The 24,172-nt window shown below is 52.5% G+C and overlaps 1 protein-coding gene across 4 annotated transcripts in view; it reads right to left on the minus strand.

Annotated features, from left to right (window-relative positions):
* The window catches only part of NDRG4 (NDRG family member 4), an 88,031-nt gene extending 64,118 nt beyond the window's left edge, over positions 1 to 23,913 (minus strand). The window contains exons 1-2 of one of the 4 annotated variants that reach the window (XM_073307342.1): positions 23,563 to 23,913; positions 3,693 to 3,784 (exon numbers count right to left, since the gene is read on the minus strand). In XM_073307342.1, the coding sequence (XP_073163443.1) occupies positions 3,693 to 3,761 (69 nt within the window). In that variant the 5' untranslated portion in view covers positions 3,762 to 3,784; positions 23,563 to 23,913. Of the gene's footprint in view, positions 1 to 3,692; positions 3,785 to 22,633; positions 22,802 to 23,562 lie in introns of those variants that run through there. The other 3 variants (XM_073307347.1, XM_073307339.1, XM_073307340.1) reach the window with 3 other exon arrangements.
* Positions 23,914 to 24,172: the final 259 nt, after the last annotated feature.

Here is a 24,172-nt window from a genome sequence, read left to right on the forward strand (position 1 = left end):
CAGCCAGTCATTCAAGTGGATCAATAAAGCTCTTAACGTGCTCAGTCTCCCAGCAGTTTCGGCCTCTTGGCATCAGTGACATAGTCCGAGCTTTACCGCTCCTCCGAGTGATCAGGCAGAGACAGGATCCGGGGGGCGGGGGGCAGAGAGAGCACTGGTGGGGGTGGAAGACAAGGAAGAGTCACATTTTTGGTAGAGGAACGCTACCATCCCCAGCACCCAACCCTTGGCTCTACAGAAGCGGACACCCAGACGCCAAGGTTAGAACGTATTGGCCTAAAGTTAGGTGCCCAGTTCTCAGAAGTGCTGAGCACACAACTCCTGTTAGCTTAGAAATCCGGGGAAAGGGGCCCTCACCGGATAATTATTTGGGGGTTTAATACAGCAGGGTGAAAAGCACACGAGGCAACAGTCTAGCAGAAAAATGCTATTTTGCTGAAATTGAAACGACGCGTTTGCAAGAACGCGTCGATTTCAACAGAAATGGTTCCAGGTAACTTGTTTGGACTTTCTGGCTTTGTTCCCTTGAGACTTTTACTGTAATTTTACTTCATTTTATAGAAGAATGTTTTGACATTATCAAAATTAAACGTTTTGACAAGGTCGGTTCAGTGTTTCTGAATTTAAATATTTTGGAATTTCTGTTCCGAGAACATTTCAACTCTGTCCCGATTCGAAATGCAACAAACTTTCAGGATGTCGGAATTTCCTGCAGGACAGAAATCCCATTCTCCAAGCAACTCTAGTGCCTGACTATAGGCACCCACACTGGAAAATGTAGTGGGATGCATCTCTGCTGTAGCACCATCCAGCTGGAGATGGATCTGCTGTTCTGAGCCTGGTCTAACTCCCCCAACCCCTGGCGGGAGTTCTGACTTGTGTCAGATCTGACTTGTGTCACTCAGGCCTGTCTGTAACAGGCTGGACCAGAACACTGCCTTCCCCCTTGTGCAACTGGTTTTTACCAGTGCAATTGGCACATCTCAGAATGGCAGCAGCCGAGCCCCGCGTTGCACAGGTGTAAACAATTCCATAAGGGGAAAGGCAGAGGAGAATCCGGCTCAAATGTCCAGACTTCGCAGGAGTTTGGGATCAGATCAGATTCCAGATCCAAACCTCAGGCTGAAAGGATGGTCCTGAGTTGCAAAGGGTCCCAGAGCACTTTACAAGCCAAACACTGAGGCCCTGAAATGCAGCCAGCTCTGGGGTGGGGGGCAGCCACCACCACAACAGCACTAGGAGTGGAAGATTTTGACCATGGACACGTGGGAAAACCCCTTCACTTATGAGATTTCCAATGCCCACCCGCAGGAAGCAGGATGTGACCTCCTCTGCAGCATCCCCACCAAGCAAATATCCACCTCCGAAAGGTGGAAGGGGCCAAGTCAAACCTCTTCAGATTCTAGAGTCCTGGCATCAGACCAGATTCTGGGACACTAAGACAGTCCCCAAAGGAACAATGCTGGAGGACACAGCTTCACGGGCACGTCCAGAGATGCAGTCTCTGGTTCAAAGCCACGTCTGCTTCGCTAGGAGCCCTTTGTTATCCCTGACCCGGCCACACGCCATGCCTGGGCACCACTGCAGAGCCCAGAGGAATGTCCCAGTGCAGCTCCAGAGCGAATGAATGTTTGCAGGTTCTGAGGACGGGCGGCCCTGCCCACCACACACCCAGTCCTCTGGCTCCCGCTCTCGGATTGATGAGGCCAGCGAGAGGAGCACAGACACACGGGTGGTGACACACCCAGCTTAGCAGGTCCATGCTCACACGCTGGCTTGGCAAAACAGCCTTTCAACTCCTGAGATCAGGTAGGATGCTGGAGACTGGCTCAGCGAGAGGGGGCCAACCCCCTCACTGCTGGGGATCGCCTTTCGACCTGAGAGAGCCAACCCACCGTTCAGCAGGCTGGACAGCATCTGATATGCCTGCAGTAGCAGGGAGTGCCACAGGCCAGGCTGGAGGTGCATGGACATAGCTGGGGCAGCAAGGTAGGATGGTGCAACGATGGATGCACCATCTCAGTGTAAGCTGCAGCCTGCTGGCTCCTTGCAGCTGCCTCCTGCCCAGTTCTTTCCCCTCCCATCACTACTCCCCTCCTCCCTGTGAAACTCAGAACGCAGATTTCTTGGCTGGGCCTGGCAAGCTGCCTGCTCCTTGAACTCACCCAGGTTACCAGCCAGCCCTCCCCACCTCCCGGCATCCAGATAGCACGGTCCTCCAGGAGCGTGGCTTGGGGGAACCCAGGAAAGCGGCAGACCAAGCTGGGCCCTTCAAGGTCAGCATTACGACAGGGAGGAGGGCGTGCTGGAGCTCTCATCCTCATAGGGGATTAGGGAAGGGACATTAGAAGGCCACAGGAGATAGCGGGATGGGGAGGAACAAGCCCACCCACACCCAGCTAGTGAGAGTCGTTTCAACCCCTTCCTCCCCCTATCAACTCAGCTCCACCAGACCTGTCTCTTGCACCCCACCCACCCAACAGGCCTCAGGAAGATGACCGTGCATTCTCCCCTTCCTCCAGGCCTCAGAGATTGTGCTGGGGGCGTGCTCTTTGGGCTGGCTGGGTCTCCCACACTTTCTAGCCTGTAGGAAGAAGTCAGCTTGTTGACGTTCACCAACTCCTTCCCACTTGTTTTCCAGACAGCACCTCCCTCCCACTCTGAGACAAATACCTACTAAGGTCTGATCGCGGGGTGGGGGGAGTCCCTGTGAGTCGTCCCTTACTCCCAGGCCTGGCAGGGGCAGGTGGGTGATCTTGCATCATTCGGTCAGAGAACCCCCTGCAGCTGAGCTAGGAGCAAGACTCCAGATGGAACACAGGCTGCCATGAAAGGAGCCTCTGAGGAACAGGAAGTGGTGGGGGAAGCCAGATCACCCTCATCTCCTGCCTTTGCATTGTTCACCCTCCCATCTGCTTCAGAACCTACTGCCCAGCTGGGCGCTGCCCGTCACTGCAGCCAGCCTGTACTCCAGGCTGTGCTGAGGGGAGCAGTGGAGACACCAGGAACAGACAAGCACTTGATTCTTGGCCACCTTCTCCACAGGGGCCCAGCGGCTACCAGACGCTCAGAACCTTGCAGAGTGCAAGCTGCCGTTCTTCACTTGGGCCACATGATGTCACCCTCGCGGCTCACAAAGCCAGCTACGCCCTCAGCTCAAATCCCGTTGAACTAGTCCAGCCTATAATGGCTTCCCTTCAGCGTGGGCAAACACTGCAACTAGTTTCAGGTCAGCTAGTCCTCCTAGCTGCATCTCTATGTGGAAGTTATCCAAAAGCCCATGCTCCGAGAAACGGATCTTTGGGACAGATGCATATCCCAGAATGCACTGGTAAATTTATGGTTATAGGACAAGCTGTGTGAGGAGGAGAACAATCACACACACACACACAGAGCCAGGGCTAGATCCCTTGCATTTGAGCTAAAGGAGAGCTCCCCTAGCTGGTGGCTGTAGTAGATCCCTTATCCACCTTGTCCGCTGAGCCACTAGGGGGCAACATCACCCACGCACAAAGCCAGTACGTTACAGATACCCCATGCTGTTGGGTGAACAGATCAAACCAAGGCTAGAGCAAAGCAAGGCAGGAAGCCTTTCCATACAATCAACACCTCCTCGCTCGGCACAGGCACCTCCGTGTTGGGAATGAAGGAGGCTGACAGGCGGGACGGGGTGGGGCAGGAAGGCAACTCACGAGCTCGGTATCCTGGCCTCGCAGCAGTGGCTTCTCCTCGGTGAATCGCAGCTCATGCAGCCCTGCCATGGTCACTTCCTGCAGCAGCAGCCCTGCAGGGGGAAAAAAACCCAGCACACAGGTCAGCTGCCTGGCAGCCAGCCTCCTAGCACTGCCCACAGACCTTCAGCCTGAGCTCTGGGCTGGAGCTGGCGAGGGCCAGCTGCAGAGGAGAGCAGCCAGATCTCTGCTGTGCGCGCCCCAAGGATCAGCTCTCCCATAAGGTCCATCTGGGGTGGCATCAGGATGGGGCTGATGTGCCCAGCACATGGTGGCTCTCTCAGCAGGCAGTAGCTGGTCCCCCGCATGGACAGCCATAGCAAAGGGGCCAGGGATTGACTGGGCCGTGGAGTCTGACCCTAGTCGTGCCTAGAGGGGGGCGCATTGGTGGGGTGGGTACAGCTTGCACTACTGCTGCCCACGCTATACAGGTTCGGGCAGCGGGAGGGGAACTTCCCCACCAAGGTGAGAGGGAGGGTCTGACAGGCTTAGTGCCGCTTGATGCCCCCTCACCTTCAGGGGGGCAGGCACGTGTGCATGATGCCTTCACCCAACTGCTCTGCCAGGAGAGGGCACCCTGGGGTGCAGCCTGTGAAACCCTCCCACGTGGGGAGGGAGGCTCCTGCGTGTCGCTGGGTGACAGACTCTCCAGAGGAATCGCACCCCAGCTCCTTGCTTCAGCCACGAGCCCGTTACCCGAAAGAGGGGCATGTCCCTCACCACTCCAGGGGCCCTGGGGTTTAACCTCAGTGCCCTCATCCTAGCGCACCCCGCTGAGCTGGCTGGCCCAGGGGGACCCTTTGGGCTGAAGCCCACAAGCACTGACAAATTTGTGGGCAGCGTCTGGCTGGATCCTCCAAGTGGTCATCGAGGGCAGGGAGCACTCTGGGACTTGGGAGAGCTGGGTTCAAATCTGTGCTCTGCCACTGACGTCCTGGGTGACCTTGGCTGAGTCACTTAGGCCCTGATTTTTAAAAGTATTTAGGCAGTGCACCACTCAGGCTCCTACGTCACTTCAGCATTGTAAAGCTAAATCTCACTGAAAGGGGCCCAGGATCCTCTGTCACTCAGGCCAAGCTCTGCAAAGGTATTTAGGTTCCTATTTCCATTGAAGTTAGGAGCCTAATGACCTTTGTGGAGCTGGGTCTTAGGCCTTGCAACACTGAGCAGAACGGCGCCTAAAGGCATTTTCGGCCTCGGTCTCTCTGTGCCTCCGCTCCTGCTTTGCGTCACGAGGATAACAGGTCTGCCCTGCCCACCAGGGGTGCTGTGGGGAGAAATGCCTTAACACTTGTGAGGGGTGCGCAGGGGTCAGGTGAGTACCCCGGACAGCTTGATCTAGAATCAGGGCCATCAGTTCTGCAGGCTTTGGAGCTGTCGCCCCCTAATAGCCAAGAGTTTGAGATGTCCAAGCCCCTGGAATAAATCGAGATTACCTATGGAATTGCAGGGTGGACTGTTACAGCTGCATAACCCTCAGGCATATCAGACTGGGCTGTCACAAAAATCCTTCCTTCTGCTCTGTGTCCACATGCAAAGCTGCACCAGTTTCAACGAAAGGTGCAACTGAAAGTGAAGTCAGTTGAACTGATGCAAAAAGCGGTGCGGACACGCTTAAATCCACAGAAACCTGGCTGATTCGGTTTAAACTCCTGCTGATTAGGAATAAAGCTAAACTAAACTGAAAGCAGCTGCTCTTAACCAAGCGTCCATGCCGGAGTTTGCACCAGATTAACCCATCAGTGCACCCAAGTGCATGTACAAAGCCCCAGCTTGTTTGAGGTTCAGAGGCGAGGGAAAAGCTCAGCTGGAACGGCCCAGGTTTGCAATCTGAGCTATGGGGAACTGTTGACTCTTAACAGCTACATATGGAACCCACGCAAGTCAGCGCTGAGCTGGCTCGAACCGTTTGGGACCTTGGGAAACTGGGCCCAAGCTCCTGCTTGGCAACAAGACAAGAGCTTCACTTTCTGTGCGCAGGTCTGTGCTTAACTCCATCCTGTGAGCAGAAAGCTGGTGCCAAGCAGCGGTTACCTTCAGACCCGTTGCCGAGTAATCTGCAAGAGCATGATGGTTAGGGCCCTGCCAAATTCACCATCCATTCTGGTCAATTTCACGGGCATGGGATTTTAAAAATCGTAAAGGTCACGATTTCAGCTATTTAAATCTGAAATTTCACAGTGTTGTAATTGTAGAGGTCCCAACCCAAAAAGGCGTTTGGGGGGGGGGTCCCCTTACTTCTGCGCAGCTGCTGGCGGCAGCGTTGCTGTCAGGGCTGGGCAGCTGGAGAGCGGTGGCTGCTGGCCGGGAGCCCAGCTCTGAAGGCAGAGCCCACAGTCAGCAGCAGTGCAGAAGGAAGGATGGCTTGGTCTTTACTTCTGCGCTGGTGACTGCAAAGCTGGGCCCTCAGTCAGCAGCCGCCGCTCTCTGGCCGCCCAGCTTTGAAGGCAGCACAGAAGTAAGGGTGGCAATACTGCGACCCCCCTAAAATAACCTTGTGACCCCCCTGCTAATCCCTTTTGGGTCAGAACCCCCAATTTGAGAAATGCTGGTCTCCCCTGTGATATCTGTATAGTATAGGGTAAAAAAAAAAACCCACAAAAGACCATATTTCACAGGGGAAGACCATATTTCACGGCCTGTGACGCGTTTTTCATGGCCGTGAATTTGGTCGGGCCCTAATTATCATTTATTATTTGTATTGCCACAGCACTTAGGAGTCCTAGACACAGCCCCGGACCCCGGCATGCTAGGGGCTGTACAATCACAGACCCAAAAATAACATCCCTGCCCCCAGAGAGCTTCCAATCTAAACTGGACGGGTTTAAACAGAGATTTCAACTGTGCAAAAGATCTTGGAAGAGGGGGGAAACAAGCCTCCCGTGTAAACCCTGGAGGGGAGGGAGACACAGCAGGGAGATGCTGCCGATAAATTTAATCTCAGCTGCACAAAGCAGTTTATACACCAATCGTTTCACCCACCCCAGCCACCTCTGGGGTGCTATATTCCACTGCACAAGAGTTTACGACAGACTTGAAGGAGGCTGCATCAAACTGACCGAGCAGCAGGGGATTCAGCATGTAGAGTCCAAGCTGGAATTTCAGGCAAAAACTCTCCTGCTTCTGTAGAAAGAGCCACAGGATTGTGACCACACGTGGCCAACCTACCGTGAAACGTGGCACCATCCCAGCAGCACCACCCCCAGCTAAGGGCCAGCCCCGCTTGACTTTGGACATGTGTCAGGCTTGCCGCAGCACAAGGAGGCTACGCACAAAGTGATACGATGGGGGACTGGAACAAAAGCCTGCCCTCAAGGGGTGCGCCCACACCTGAATACTGCAAAGAATACGGAGAGCAGTGCTTGGTGTGGGCCCCCCCACCCCCCCAAGAGAGAACAGAGCCCCTCCAGCAACACAACAGCTAGAGCCTGGAGTAATACCCATGGATCTGAACTTCTTCTACCCCATCTGCTGAGCTAAGCCTCAGGCTTGAAACACACGCACGCCTACCTAGGAGACATCACAGCCCCTCCGCACCCTCACGTTTGTACTCTCCGCCCTCTATATATAGCCTGAGCCAAACCATCCTCCCTCTCTCACTTCCCTAGAGAGGTGTCAGGCAGCTGAGATTAATTAACTCCCTTGTAGACAATGCTGGGTTAGAGGGCAGGGCAGCAGCGTGAGGATGCCCTAGTTTGCCCATTACAAGTCATTTGCTCATTACCCTCCTGTTGCATTTCTGCACTGGGCTCCTTAGCTCAGCAGGGGGGGGGGGCACTCCCGCTCCGGAGCAGCTTGCAGTTGGGTAAGTCTTGCCCTGTCCCAGGGTCCAGGCTCTGCAATGGAGCAACGAGAACCACTGCCCTGGGAGTGCAGGGTAGGGGGTCTTAAGTAAGGGCTTGTCTACCAGGAAAGTGTTCCCAGTTACACCGGTATAACTAAACCACTATAGTTATGCTTGTGTGACTACCCACACGGACACACTTTTTCCAGCACAGCAGTGGCATTAGGCAGTTTAATTTACTCTGTGTTGGAAGGGGTTGAGCTAATCCAAAACAAAGCTGCTTTTTGATTGGAATAAGCATCCACATGGGGAGTCCTACCAGTAGTCCCACCTTCTCAGCATCAAAGAGGACGCCGTTCCCATGTAGACAAGCCCTAAGAGGGTTTGGAGACTTCAGCAGGGCTACCAAGTCTTATCCTGCCCCTAAGAGACAGCTGTGCATACCCACAGGCCACACTACTGGGCAGGACTGGGGAACTTCTGCTCAAGAGAGGCCCATGGATAGGACAGCAGAGGAGTCATGGCCCATGGGCCAAAATGCAGTGAGGAAGTTTTTATACACACAGATCATGAAAAAATGGGTGTTTATCACTTGAAAAGGTTTTCTCTCCCCCCCATCCCACGCTCCTGCTGGTAATAGCTTCTCTAAAGTGATCACTCTCCTTACAATGTGTATGATAATCAAGGTGGGCCATTTTGTAAGGAGAGTGATCACTTATTTTGTAAGGAGAGTGATCACTTTAGAGAAGCTATTACCAGCAGGAGCGTGGGGTGGGGGGAGAGAAAACCTTTTGAAGTGATAAACACCCATTTTTTCATGATCTGTGTGTATAAAAACATCCTCACTGCATTTTCCACTTTTATGCATCCCATGAAGTGAGCTGTAGCTCACGAAAGCTTATGCTCAAATAAATTGGTTAGTCTCTAAGGTGTCACAAGTACTCCTTTTCTTTTAGACATACCAGGCAAGACCTAAGGGAGGAACACATTCACCTGGAGCATTCAGTTGCACAACATGAAAACCAAAAAATGAAAGTATCAGGCAACAGGAGCGTTGGGGGGCCGGGGGGAAGGGCAAAATCACCCAGACCGTGAATACCACCACAGCAAACTCCTGGTGTTTCCTCTAAAGAAAACATGCAAACTATCTTGTGCTATTTGCCTGTCTTTAAGCCCGTACCAGGCTTCTCATGGTAGAGTAATTTCATTATCCTGGTTATCTTAAAAATGATAGGACTGAGGCTCAAGTCTGAGCAGAACTAAAGAAGAAATCCCAACTCTCAGCATCTCTGAAATAGAATTAAGCGAAGGGAGAATCTCTACGTTTCTTCTTCCTGTTCTGGGGCAGCCATCTGAGGGTAAGAGGAAGCCTGATTCACCTCTCCCATTCCCGGCTGTACGTCAGGAGTAGCGACCCTGGAGTCACATCAGTGCAGAACTGGTGTAAGTGAGGGGACAGTCAAGTCTTTTGAATTGAGGGACCAAAGGGGGACAAACTGTAAGACCAAGGGCCAAATTTTGCCCTGCTACATCCATGAAACCCCATTGAGGTCATGGGTGCTCCAGTGGAGTAACCGAGGGCCAAACTTGCTCACCTGGAGTACAACAGAATTTCAATATCCCCCTATCAAGTAGGGGATGATCTCAGGGGAGATCTAGCCCCACTGAAGACACTGGCAGTTCCACCACTGACTTCAGTGGGTCCAGGATTTCCCCCATTCTGAAGCCAGCAGGACAGAAGGGCCAGAAGCCTCGGCCAGTGGAGAAGTACAGGGCCAACCTGCCAAAAGCGTGACTGGGGAAGTTTCCCCAGGTTGGATGTGGGGATGCATTGAGCGGAGAGAGAGGAAGGAAGCACCAGTCAAGAGAGCCAGAGCCCAGGGACCCTGACAAGCTTGGTATGATTGGAATGGCTCTGAAAGTGGCCAAGTGGTGCGGGCCCCTTTCGCAGGACTCATCCAGGTGCCTGGCACAACAGGTGTATGTCACAGGCGTATTCGCTTGTGCCTGACGGAATCAGAGATTCAAGGAGAACAACACGTAGGCCCACGTTATGCACCCGCAGGGAAAGAAGGGCCCAGGAAATTGTGCTTGCCAAGACTGTTGCCCAGAGTAAGGTTGCAGAGGAAGCAGAGGGATGGTACTTGCATCCCAAGGTGAGACACACCTTAGACACCCCCTGGCTTAGAGTCAATTCTGATCTCACTGATGCCAACGTCAATCAGCTGTAACCACCATTGTAACCTATGGGGATTCAATGCTGCAAAATGGGTGCAACTCCATGGACATCAGTGGATTCATTATTCACCCAGGCATGAGATGAGAGTCAGGTGCAGAGCCCTCAAGACCCACACATCCCAGAAGCATGTTTTGCCCCATGGATCTGGTGCACTAGGCAGCAATGAAGTGGTTGACTGATACCTCAGGCTTAGGCCTCATTTCCTCCTCCCAATGGAAATCTTTTCTATTTAGATTTCTTTTGACAACCCAGGGCTCCCAGCCAAGGCAGGTCTGGTAGGTCTCTACTGATTCCCACACCATCCCCTCCTGGGTCTGTGCAGGAGGCTAGCGGTGATACTGGAGAGTCACACATTGCTAGCCAGCGCCAGCTGGTTTCCTGGGTGTTCCCACCAACAGTAGCCCCACATCACTGATAGGGAGAAGCACCTGGCTTCGTTAGTGCACCTGGACTGCACCGGGGACAGATCGTTCCTGTTCCATCCAAGCCCCTGGCCACACAGTCCGTGGCTCAGCTGTATCCATGGAAACTGGAGGACCCAATGCAGACAGGATGTATTTTTAGATGCCAAATCTCTCCCTAGCTGTTCTGACGCGGGGCTTCACGCGCAGCCATTGCGCACCACGCATGGCAGAGGGCGCTGCCTGGTAACTCTCCCTGCTCCTTGAGTGATGCGGGGCGGGGCGGGGGGGGGCATGCGGGGTCATGTGCCCACCCCCAGATTTGCGGCTTGGCTTGTACGGCGCATGCTCACACGGACTGAGCATGCTCAGTAATGCTGCTGAAGCCAGTTGCCCTCACTCTGCCCCTCCCCCCCCACTATCGGTATGCACAGGTCGTCTCTACTCCACTGGGTATCTTGGCGCAACCCCTTGCCACTCAGCTCCCCAGAGGAGGCGGCTATAAAAAGGGTGCAGTGGAGACAGCGGCATGTGGAGGGATGGACTGAAATAGGAAGGAGCTGGAGCGGGAGAAAACAAGAGTGGCAAGGGAGCGTTCATCTACTCCAAATGCTCTTGTAAATTGAGCTTCTGGCAAAGGCTGGTCGAACATTTTCTGTCAGAACTGCAGGGGGGGGATTAATGCAAAATTGGGTTTTCAGCCAGAAAACGTTTTTGGGTGGAAATGTCTGCTCTCTCCTTTTTTTTCCTCATTAAAGTGACTGCCCAACCCAAAAATACTTTGAGGGTGAAATGTTGTTGAGGTGCCTCATGGGAGTTGCAGTATAAGTGCTTTGTTTCTCCCATTCTTCTCGAGAGACTGGGATTCCCAACTGGACTACTTCTCCCATGATGCACTGCAGCCATGCAACTGCACCACTTCCCCTCACCAAGAGGGTAGTCTGACCAGGGAGCCTGGCATGTAGGAGAGGCTGAAGGCAGAAGCACCCAAACTACAACTCCCATGAGGCACCATGGTGGCATTTCAGAATATTTTGAGTTTGGATTTTGCATTGAAAACTCTAAACTTTCCATGGAAACGGTCGACAAAAACAAAATTTCTTCATTTTTGCTGAAATTTTCCACAGAAAAGTCCTAATTTTTCAGATAAGCTCTAGTTCCAGCACTGGCAACTCAGGGCAGAAAGTCCCCAGCTCATGGGAGGCTTTGGGCACGACTCCAATGGTCACCCTTTACAGAAATGTCCTGGGGAATTTCATGGAGAAGACGACATTAACAGGGTTCTCTAGGAGATACTCTATCGACCTATGGAGTTTGACAGGGAATGAGCCTCCTGCTACAGAATTCCATGGGCTGTCCAGGAGAGAGACTTCTCTGTTCAGTTCTGCAGACCTTTTCCATAAGGGCGACCCCAGTAATGAGGTGGTTAATGCCTCAGTAAAGCAAGAAGGAGCGAATGCTGTACAGTGTGATGAGCAAACTGCGCCACAAACGGAGCCGCAGGCCCAGTGAACTCAGCCCTGCCAACGAGGTCGGGGGCTGCATTTCCCAAGCAGCACTTGCAGCCCTCTGTCAGGGAGATTTCTGGGCTGAGCCCCCCTGAAGACCCACCCACCCCCAGCACAGACCCAGGGGGGTTTCTATTCTAGCCAAAGAAATTATCCCAGGTGATGGAGCGTTCGGGCGGCACGCAACACGCAGACGGCGGGTTAACCCAAAGAGTGGTGGGGCAGACCTCTCTCTGATCACTATCCCCCATCACCATCATGGGGCACAACCATGGCTTTAACCCCCGACACACTTGAGCATTCAGCACAGGGAGTAGACCATGGCTGCACAAGAGCAGTGATGACCGCGGCACATCCATGGAAGGGTTAAAAAAAGTCTCTTCCCCCCCCCCCCCAGCTCAATATGGAAGAAACCTGGCACCTTTAACATGGCGGGGGGGGGTGGATTTTCATCCAGCCCCAGTTCAGGTCGGCAACCTTAAGGACATCAGAGAGGCAGCTGATCGATCATACAGCAGCAGGGAAAGGTCAGGCTGGCTGGGCAAGCAGTTAACACCCAGTTAATGAGCAAACCTCCAGTCTCCAGGCACTTGGAGAGGAAGGATGGTCCAGTGGTTAAGGCCCCAGCCTGAGACTTGGGAGATGGGAATTTTCTGCCACAGACTTCCTGTGTGATCTTCAGCAAGTCCCTTAGCCTCTCTAGGCCTTGCTTCCCTACCTGTACAATAGTGATAATGCCTCACAGGGATGGGGGTGAGCTAGGGCCATGGGGCCAGGCTACATAGATAGATGGGGGGTACTATTGTTAGTGTTACCCAGCTGCATCCATTTATATCTTACTGGGGATTCTCCCGCAGTTACCCAAGCTTGGGTGCAGGAATTTGTCCCTTAAATGTTATTTTTATTATATAATAGTTTGCCCTTCCACAGGGGAGGATCTCATAGCATCTCAGAACATTGTGAATACAGCCAGCCAGCACCCCCGGGAAGTAAGGAATGATCACCCCCATTTCACAGCTGGGGAAACTGAGGCACACACCAGCAAAGCGGCTTGCCCAGGTTCATGCAGCAAGTCAGTGGCAGATCTAGGAACCAAGCCCAGGAGTCCCAGCTCCAGTACATTAAGGCTTGTGAAAGCCATATTCTCGCCCTGCCAAGGTCCCAAGTCCACAACAAGTGAACAAGCCCCAACACATACAGCCTCATGGCATAACACAGCAGCCTTCCTATTCGCGAGAGCTCACCTAAGTCTCCATGCAAACAGCGGAGCACATGCACTGTGGAACAGCCCAGCCCAGGCTCCAGACTGGATCAGCTGCTTGCTGGGTCTCCTTCTCTCTAACAGTGCATAGCAAAAAAAAATTTAACTACATCAGAAGCAGGAAGTCTGCCAAACAATCAGTGGGGCCACTGGAGGATCAAGGTGCTAAAAGGAGCACTCAGGGAAGGCAAGGCCATTGTGAAGAAGCTAAATGAATTCTTTGCATGAGTCTTCACTGCAGAGGAAGTGAGGGAGATTCCCACACCTGGCCATTCTGTTTAGGTGGCTAATCTGAAGAACTGTCCGAGAATGAGTGTCAGAAGTGGTTTTGGAACAAACGGATAAATTAAACAGTAATAAATCACCAGGACCAGAAGGTATTCACCTAGGAGTTCTGAAGGAACTCAAATATGAAATTGCAGAACTACTAAATGTGGTATGTAACCCATCACTTAAATCAGCTTCTGTATCAGATGACTGGAGGATAGCTAGGGTAACACCAATTTTTTAAAAAGGCTCCAGATGCGATCCTGGCAGCTACAGGCTGGTAAGCCTAACTTCAGTACCAGGCAAATTGAGTGACACTATAGTAAAGAAGAGAATTATCAGACACCTAGATGAACATGATTTGTTGGGAGAAGCGTTAACGTGGGTTTTGTAAAGGAAAATCATGCCTCCCTCATCTATTACAATTCTTTGATGGGGGCCCAATAAACGTGGACAAGGGTGAACCAGTGGATATAGTGTACTCAGACTTTCAGAAAGCCTTTGACAAGGTCCCTCACCAAAGGCTCTTAAGCAAAGTAAGCAATTATGGGATAAGAGGGAAGGTCCTCTCATGGATCAGAAACTGGTTAAAAGACAGGAAACAAAAAAGATAGGACTAAATCTAAACTAAACTTCAGTTTTCAGAACTGAGAGAAGAAAATAGTGGTCTCCCCAGGGAGCTGTACTGGGACAAGTGCTGTTCAACATCTTCATAAATGACCTGGAAAAAGGTGTAAACAGGGAGGTGGCAAAGTTTACAGACGATACAAATTTACTCAAGATCGTTAAGTCCAAAGCAGACTGTGAAGAGTTACAAAGGGATCTCACAAAACTGGGGGACTGGGCAACAAAATGGCAGATGAAACTCAAATGTTGATAAATGCAAAATAGTGCTCATTGGAAAACAATCTCAACTGTATATATAAAATGATGGGGTCTAAATGATCTGTTGCCACTCCAGAAAGATCTTAGAGTCATAGTGGATAGTTCTCTGAAAACGTTTGTTCAATGTGCAGCGGCAGTCAAAAAAGCGACCAGAATGTTGGGAACCATTAGGAATGCAATAGATAATAAGACAGTAAATATCATAATGCAGCTTTATAAATCCATGGTATGCCCACACCTTGCATACTGGCTATCATTTTATGGCAATCATCCTCAAATGCCAATGGATTGACGACAATGATGATGTGCAGTTCTGGTGCCCCATTTCAAAAGATATATTTTAAAATCATTACAGGGATGGAACAGCTTCCATATGAGGAGAGATTAAAAAGACTGGAACTGTTTAGTCTTGAAAAAAGACAAGTAAGGGTGGATATGATAGAGGTCTATAAAAATCATGAATGGTGTGGAGAAACAAGCATTATTTACCCATTCACATAAACACAAGAACCAGGGGTCACTCAATGAAATTAACAGGCAGCAGGTTTAAAACAAATAAAAGGAAGGACTTCACGCAACGCACAGTCAGCTTGTGGAACTTATTGTCAGGGGATGCTGAGAAGGCCAAAAGTATAACCGGGTTCAGAAAAGAATTAGATAAGTTCCTGGAGGATAGGTCCGTCTATGGCTATTGGCCAAGATGGTCAGAGATGCAACCCCATGCTGAGTGTTGCTAAGCTGCGAGATGTGGCATCTGGGCAATAGGGGATGAATCACTTGGTAACTCTCCTGTTCATTCCCTTTGAAGCATCTCACATTGGTCACTGTCAGAAGACAAGATACTGGGCTAGAGGGACGACTAGTCTGACCCACTAGGGCCATTCTTGTTTTTACGTGGTCGCTAGACCAGCTCCCCATCCATAGCTCTCCAGACGCCCTCCCGCAGCTCTCTGTACACAGCACGGGCCAAATAGGGTTCTTCAGGTTTCTCCCCATACCAATACACATCCAGCCACTCCATGAACCCACACAGACAGTGCAGTCACAAAAACCTGCTGGCCCAAAAGGCTTGAAAGGTTTGCAGCTTGCCTACAGCATAGGGCACCTGACTGGGAATCAGAAGGCCTGGATTCTATTCCTGGCTCTGCCATGGATTAGCTATGTTGCCTTGTGTCATAAATATAAAGGGAAGGGTAAACCCCTTTGAAATCCCTCCTGGCCAGGGGAAAGCTCCTCTCACCTGTAAAGGGTTAAGAAGCTAAAGGTAACCTCGCTGGCACCTGACCAAAATGACCAATGAGGAGACGAGATACTTTCAAAAGCTGGGAGGAGGGAGAGAAACAAAGGATCTCTGTGTGTCTATATGCTTTTTCTGCCGGGGATAGACCAGGAATGGAGTCTTTGAACTTTTAGTAAGTAATCTAGCTAGGTATGTGTTAAATTATGATTTCTTTAAATGGCTGAAAAAAGAATTGTGCTGAATAGAATAACTATTTCTGTCTATCTTTTTTGTAACTTAAGGTTTTGCCTAGAGGGGTTCTCTATGTTTTGAATCTAATTACCCTGTAAGGTATCTACCATCCTGATTTTACAGAGGTGATTTCTATTTACTTCTATTTCTATTAAAAGTCTTCTTGTAAGAAAACTGAATGCTTTTTCATTGTTCTCAGATCCAAGGGTTTGGGTCTGTGATCACCTATGCAAATTGGTGAGGCTTTTTATCCAACATTTCCCAGGAAAGGGGGGTGCAAGTGTTGGGAGGATTGTTCATTGTTCTTAAGATCCAAGGGTCTGGGTCTGTAGTCACCTAGGCAAATTGGTGAGGCTTTTTACCAAACCTTGTCCAGGAAGTGGGGTGCAAGGTTTTGGGAAGTATTTTGGGGGGAAAGACGTTTCCAAACAGCTCTTCCCCAGTAACCAGTATTTGTTTGGTGGTGGTAGCGGCCAATCCAAGGACAAAGGGTGGAATATTTTGTACCTTGGGGAAGTTTTGACCTAAGCTGGTAAAGATAAGCTTAGGAGGTTTTTCATGCAGGTCCCCACATCTATACCCTAGCGTTCAGAGTGGGGAAGGAACCTTGACACCTTGGGCAAATAACTTGGCCATTCCATGCCTCAGTTTCCCCATCTGTAAAACAGGAGGGCCAGTGTAACTATTCCTTTGTAAATCTCTGCGATCTAGAGATAACTGTGACTGGTATGGCTGTGTACTGGAGGTAGAGCTGACTCATTGCAAGGTGTTTCTGAAGTCCGAGCCCTGCATCAATCACAGCCCTGCCCCAGTGTTTAAACCCAGCTGTGAACCATGGCTGTGGGCCAACCATGTTCTGATATGGTTCCTTCCTGCCTGTGTGAATAGAAAGTAGTGGCCCATGTTCTCCCCTGGCTGACAGCCGCACTAGGAGTAAGACTCTGCTGCGACAGCCTCCTTGCTGGGGGATCATCCAGTTCTCCCCTGAGATGGTTTTATCTCGGATTGACAGACACCTTTGGGGACCCATCTGCTTAACCCACATTACTGGCTTGGACAGAGCCAGGGCGGTAGCACAATTTAAGCAGTTAGTTCTCAGAATAAAAACATGATTTAAACAGTGTCAAAGGACACTCACGGTGTCAACAGGGCGGCCTGGCAGAGCTCCCCTAGCAGAGACGCGATCCAGGACATGGTTCCTTCGCTTGACAATGAGAAGCCCTGTTATAATGCACGACCATGTTTCAGAGCAGCAGTTAGATAGGTATTCTGACAGAGCGGGCAGGGCTTTAAGAGGAGATGGGCTCAGCGTTAGCCGTGACATTCATAGAATCATAGACCATCAGGGTTGGAAGGGACCTCAGGAGGTCATCTAGTCCAACCCCCTGCTCAAAGCAGGACCAATCCCCAATTTTTGCCCTAGATCCCTAAATGGCCCCCTCAAGGATTGAACTCACAACCCTGGGTTTAGCAGGCCAATGCTCAAACCACTGAGCTATCCCTCCCCCCCCAGCATGCTGGGGGCACTAGAATATGCACAAGCCAACAATCTACCTGCCTGAAAACTTGCTGACTGGCCTCTTCCCTAGTGACTAGTGGGCACTCAACACGGCATCCCAGTGCTGACGCACTGTATTCATGGAGGGGATGGCCCTTCAGTGCCTAGCCTTGTGCTGCAATCTCATGGCCAGGCCGAGGTATCGCAGGGTCTGAGAACTGTGATGACTGAGTGTAACATGTGGTACATATACTAGGACACAGTGCGAGTGAAGGACAGAGCCACACAATCAATTTTATCTCGACTCTCAATGTTCAGGCTTTTTGGAAGTTTGAGGCAGGCAAAAGGACTTGAAGGAGAATGGAAAAGCATTGTCCCTTTTTAGCTTAAGATCCCAGACCAGAAATAAAACAGCTTTATACTGAAGTTGCAAACAAACAATCGGAAGGTACATTCCCCCCGTGCAGGGCTCTGGGGTTCCCGGCAATGGCAGGTAACGGTCCTAAAGCAAAGCAGCTTCCCGTGTTTCTGGCATTACTCCAGGCACTCAGCCAGCCACACAGCAGTCGGGGGAACACTCGGTCCTGCCAGGAGATTAAGCGGAGGAGAAACTCTGGGGTGGCTCAGTGTATTGGGGCTGAGGAGTACATTCTGCCAGCAGTTTGGATTCTCAGAAGAAATGGAGTAGTTGAAATGGTTTGGACCACACTCAGCACGGACATAAGGAGATGCATCTCTCTACCCCATTCCTTGGCAACACCATTCCACCAAGAACAGAGTCCCTGCCAACCTCTGTCTTCAGCCCCTCAACTCAGGATTCAGACCTGGTCCCAGCACAGAAGCTATTTGAGCAGCATGTGTGGTCAGACTCCTGTGCTCTTCCTATCAACAACCTACAACACACCAGATCACACAGTGCTACTGACCTGCCCTCGTGACCAGGCAGGATGGGCAGCCTGATGCTAGCCTAGGTCATCGCATCTCCCCAGCAGATCTCCGCTGTGATGCTCCTCCTCAGTGAAATCCTGCAGAAGCTAAGCCTGCCCCCTCTTCTGTTCAACAGACTCCTATGGGAAATCAGCAGGCACCGCAGGCTCCTCTGCCACGGGTGTGCTGATGCCACCCTGCCTTGTACGTCTATCTCAGCAAACTGCCCTGCTGTGTGCTCTCGCACAACGTCAGTGCCGGCCACAGACGGACACCGGGATGAAAACAGCTGCCTGGAGCTCTGCCCAGAGGGGCGCTGGAAAGGGAAATGGTTTGAGGAGCCAGCGACCTTCCCCTCTACTCCTTGACTGCCATCCTACTGCAAAGCTGCATGGCAGTATTAGACTTATCCTTGCTCTTGGGTAACCAGGTCGAGAGAGACCAGGAAAAATGTCTTTCCAACTTGCCAGGAGACCATTCCCTGTCCTCCGAGGCCTGGCAACTGTAACCCACCATGCATCACTCAGACTTACTGACTGTAACACCCTCTACATAGGGCTAACAGCCAAGGCCACCCAAATTCCACCTTGCCCAACATTCAGCTGCCCACCTCCTGAGCAGGCCTGGTCATGGGAAGAACATCACACCCGGGCTCCGACTCAAGGCCTGCATGCTAATCGTAGTGCGTTGGGACCAAACCGTGTTATAACCTGGTCAGGGCACTCCTGTGTTCTAATGAGATCCCCTGGCACAGCAGACCTGCCTCTGTATATGGGGGCCCCACATGTGCTGCCATCTTTTCATCCACAACCCTCCAATCCAGCATCACTGGCCCAAGACACAAACAAGGAACAGGTACGGTAGGACTATTTGGGAGAGGGAGACTGGGGATTTTCTGTGCGAGGTCGGAGGTGGTGGAATACTCCCACCGAGAGTATCACACTGTGCTCTCCCCTGGCCATGTTCAGAGCCACGGGCTAATCCCACCAGAGTGCAATAGCCTCACCACACTAACTGGGGAGGAGACTTAAAGCAAAAGCCAAGAGACTGAACCCCAGGGGAGCCCAACCAGAGCCCATGTGGGCTTGTCGCTTATGCCTCTTATTTTGCTGTACTTCAGTCCTCAGATTCTGCAATGACTGGCTCTCTCTTACCACAAGAAAGAGAACCTGCACTGAAGCATAGAGGAGAAACACCCACTTGTTCCAGGGCTCAATTTAACTCCATGTAACACAGCCGGAGAGTCTGCTTCCAGGGGCTAGCTCTCCTCCTAATCCCACACTGCAGAAAGAAAAGCCTCCTCGAATCTCCCTCTACATGTGTCAGGCAGGGAGTGCTGATGAATGGACGGGCTGCTCTTTGCATTATCACAGCACCTAGAGGCTGCAGCCATGATCAGGCCCCATTGCGCCAGGCACTGTACAAAGTGAGGGCCAGCCCTGGCCCCAAGGAGCTATCAGAATAAAGGAGCACGTCCTGCCTTTGCTCCCAGAGACCCTCTCCTGCAGATCTCAGAGTACAGGCAAAGAAGCAAACGAAAGGCAACCACGTTGGGCTTTCACTGCACCGGCGAACTACAGCCAAACCTCCTGGAGAAGGAATAAACTGTACGTCAGGGAGAGAATATTTATTATGAAGCTTCGGGAAGGATTCTAAGAACGGGAGAGGGAAAGAGCAGGGGAGGCTATAAAGAGCAGTGTCCCTGTAAGGGCGGCGCAAACAGATCACACAGTGCCCGCCGTTACGCTCATGAATTACAACGCTGCACTGGGGATCTTTGAGCAAACTGAACGACTTGTTGGCTCCCCGGCGGTTCCGTCTGCCACACACGCAGGCACGGCCTGCTGGCACGGCGGCTAATGTGTCAGCACGCCTGCTTGGTGCCGGCCCCCACTCCTTAGGAGTCCCATCACGGAGCCTTTGGGCTAATACAGGAATCCTTGATCGACGGGGAGTAACGAAACCACCTCCTGGAGGAGCCAGGCCTGGCCCAGCGCCAGATGGAGGAGCGAAGGAGAGTTGGAGCAATCGGAGGAGGAGGGAGGCAAGGGAAGCATTCAGGAGGAGACCCTGAATCACGAGTGTGTAGAACAAGGCCGCAGCGAAATAGGAGGCAAGGGAGTTTCGCCTCCCCCCATCCCCAACTGGCAATGGATGGAGAAAGCTTACATCAGAGCGTCACAGTCTAACCTGGAGTCCCTGAGGAGGGGAGGGGAGGGCACCACTGGTTCAATGTCAATACCAAGGGAAAGCATCCTCATACAATTCATCTTGGCCCCTTGCAGAGCACATTTTTCCCCAGTAGGGTCTGCTCCCCTCCCCTCCCCACTCTAGGAAAGATCAGTGGCCCCGCACACACGGCACCCCAGTTTGGACAGATCCCAGGGCAAGAGAATCGGCATCATTCTCCAGCATCCCTCCAGTCCCTACCCCAAGAAGCCCAGGCCGGAAGGCCACCCAGCTGGTGCCAACATTCTCGCTGCTTTCACAATGCCTTAGACGCCAGCGGCGGGAGAGTCCCATGCCAAGGGAAGCTCGCCCCCTACTGGTCAACAAGAGAGCAGCACGTTCCATGCGGGGCACGGGCCCAGACACGAGGGTATGTACGCACTTTCACATCCACTCTGTCACATGGAAGGCTGAGGTCTGGTTCAGTCTCGTCTGTGTAGATGGAACCATGTTACAGATTTCTATTACAGCCCTGATCTTTCCTGATACTGTAAAACACTTTGGTCCCCAAAGAACTAAACCGTTTTATACATACATCAACATAACAACCTAACATCTGGTTAGGTGCTATTGTGAGCTAATGAGATCCCCAAGCACAGCAGCCTTGACCGTGAAGAGGGACCCATTATATACTGATTGTCTACATGGGCTGCAGCTATGGCTGACTGTAACCTATTCTCCACCCCCAATCCCCAGAGCTCAGAGCAGGAAAGCCAAAAAAAAAAAAAAAAAAAAAGCAGCCAGACAGCGCAGGAGGGTTTGGAGCAAGAAAGAAAACAGACAGTACCCATGCCTATTCCAGCACTTTCCCTGCAGCAGCTCCTCTAGCCTGCCATAAGAGGGATCCTGGCTTCAGCCACATCTCCTTACTCGCTTGGTGACACTCCAACAAGGTGGGTGCTCATAAAAACCAGCAGATTATGCACCTCAGGTCAGCTTCCAGATATCCTGTCTGGGTCCCCCACCAGTTGGTCATGGCTTCCCTCGTTACAGACTGGGCTGCCTCCTCCCCCAGCTCCAGCCCTTGCTGGGGTGCAGGGGATTAGCCTCTGGAGGAGATCAAGGATCTCTTCGGGTCTGAGATGCAGGAGCGCTGGATTCTATTGACCTAGACAAGTCATGTTCCCACTTTGTGCCTCAGTTTCCCTATCTATAAAGTGCAGATAATGACACTGTCCTACTTTGTGATCTACTGATTAAAAGTGCTATAGAAGAGCTAGGGATTATTGTTACAGCAAAAAGATCCTACCAGAATATCTCCATATTCTCCTGTTGGGGGCCATTACTGCAGAGTACTGCAGTAAAACCAAGAGTTAGAGCTGTTCTTCGGGGTTGTGAATCCTGCCCCGCAAACATGATGAGGAGCTGCAGCTAACTCAGAGCCCCAGACATATTTGGGGCCAAGTACAGGCCCTTTTCTTTGCCACCTCACAGCCCTATCATAGGTTGGGGGCCCCAAACACACAGTGCCCCCATCAGAGGGACCCGCTGCCATAGTACACCCTGAATTGCCCAGTCACAGCATCCTGGCAGATGCACAGGCTGTTGGCAACCAGAAGCAACACAGGGAAAAAGCCAAGCGAGATCCCCAGGTACCGTGGGTGGGCAGGCAGTGGTGCCGTTCGGCAGCAGGGGAAGTCAGGACTCTCCAGTGCCCATCCTGTCCGAGGAACCCTGACGCAGTACGGGGGTGCTGACCCACCCGCACATACCAGGGTTTGGGATCAATCACTGGTCCCGTGGAGGAGGAGGCAGAAAGCATCATGCGTCACATAGGGCATAACTGCGGCCTCCTGCACGGAGAAATGGCCCCCTTCTCCATTCCTTAACCACCCCCCACAGCAACAGGCAGATTACCGAGCAGGATGGAGGTCAATACCCCAGAAAAAACTGCTGGCTGCAGGGAATTTGCTGGTCACTGAGGAAAAACAAACTAGACTTACATGGCACTTCACGTTTCCAAGCACTGCACAAACATTGACTAGCTAAGGAGAGAGAAGGATCAGGGAAGGAGAAAAACTGCCCCCAAAAGTGAAAGATACCCAGACTCTGAACCAACCTGGACTCCTGCAGCCAGCCAACCCATCCCACCGCCTCCTGTTCAGGAGTCAATAAAGAAGAACTCTCCACCACTATTTTCTTGCATAAAGCCACATCCCCACCCTCTCCTCTAGACAGACACCTGACCAAGGGCTCAAGCCAGTCTCTGATGAGGTCTGCGCCTGGGGATTTCCCCCGACTCGCAGGATTTTGCCCCAAGTCATTATGCCACTGCAGTGCCGCTGAAAGTAGCTATATCAATTTAAGAATCTTTGCTTGAGCTAGAAGTAGGAAAACCCATTCGACTTTAGCTTGGAAAGTAACTTGGCCATCAGCCCAGCAGACGGAACAGTGCCTTTGGAATGGTGTCGAAAAAAACAAACAGCATTTACCTGTTAATAATTCTATCTTATGTCCCAGAACCTTCATTGTGATTCGTATTCTCCCAACAGGTGAAAATGGCAAGGGGGGGGGGAGGGAAGCTCTTGGAGACAATCAGTAAGGAAAATCCACTAGCGAGGGATGATCAGAGTCCTCTGAGCCCAAAGCAGCTTGGATCAGGAATGAAACAGGGCGCCTGGATGGAGTGGGAAGTGCAACATGGAGCATATGTGTGTGTGTGAGAGAGTGAGTGAGAGAGAGAAGGCGCGAGACTGGCTGTTCAATGCAGATAGGTAGGAGCTTCACCCATTTCACAAAAAAAGACAAAAAAAACCCACCCCTCACTTATGCTGCAAAAATGCCAGGCATTAAAAAAGCCGATAGCCTGGCACCGCACGGCTGGGGTTTTCCAGGCACAGATGGACCGCCAACCCAGGCTGTGGGCTCGGAGACAAAACCCCAGCCGCCCCCCCTCCTTCTCGAACAAAAGAGCAAAGCTTTCTCTCGCTACACAACAGTTGTCATGTCTGCAAAGCTGGGGGGGGGGGTCTGCCGGCACGCATGCAGCAACAAGGGGCGCCGGGAAAGCAGGGCTGCTTCCCAGCTCCAAAGAGGGACGCCCACCCTCAAAGGCCAGGCTACCGGGGTGGTGAAATGCAGCCCGATTTTACCTTTGAGCGCTATACAAATAGGGCCCCGTTTTTAGGGCCGCCGCTGGGAAGCTCGTGCCTGGACCAACCAGCTGCAGAAGAGCCAAGAACCGATCCCCCCTACCCCCGCTTGCGTTTCCACCTCCCTGGGTCCGATCTGGGCAGAAAGGCTTTACTGGGGGAGGGGGGCATTCTCGTGGGGTGGGGGTGACTTCCAGGAGGTGGGGAATGGGCACGGGGGAAGGGGGGGGGAGAGACACGGGAGGGGGGGCCGCGCCCCCAAGACTCACCAGATCAGTCCGATGCAGGGCGGGGGTCTCCGGCTGCCCTCTGCGCCTCTCTCTTTGCAGCCTCCCGGCGGTAAAGTCCCCACGCGCGGGCGGGTCGCGAGCCCCCCGCCCCGCCGCCGCACCGCGTCGCCCCCAGGCTCGGTCCCGGGGGGGTGGGGGGGGCAGGGGAGGCAGCCGGCCGGCGCGGGCTGTAAATCCACCCACGTGCGGGGGCTCGTCTGGCTGGGGCGGCGGGAGGATGCGGCTGCCGGCGGCGCGGGGTTTGCAGCCAGGGGGAGGGAGCGGCTGGGCTGCCCCGCTTTAAAGGGGAGAGGAGGCACCGCTGCGTCGGGGAGGGCTCGGGGCGCGCAGCGCGCAGCGGCGGCGCGGGGAGCGGGGAGCGGGCGCACCGCACCGGGCAGCGCAGCGCGGGAGGGAGGGAGGGAGGCAGCGCTCAGCCCGGCTGCGGCTGCCCGGCCCGGGACTGGGGCTGGCAGCTGGCACCGCAGGGGGGCCCCGCGAGGCCGGGGGCGTGGAGGGCAGAAGCCTGGCGGCGTCTAGACCCGCACCTGCAGAAAGGGGCCTGGGGGTTACAGTGGAGGAGAAGCTGGATACGGGTCAGCCCTGTGCC

This window comes from Lepidochelys kempii, chromosome 12, assembly GCF_965140265.1.
Source record: "Lepidochelys kempii isolate rLepKem1 chromosome 12, rLepKem1.hap2, whole genome shotgun sequence".
In the NCBI taxonomy this organism is placed as follows: domain Eukaryota; kingdom Metazoa; phylum Chordata; order Testudines; family Cheloniidae; genus Lepidochelys; species Lepidochelys kempii.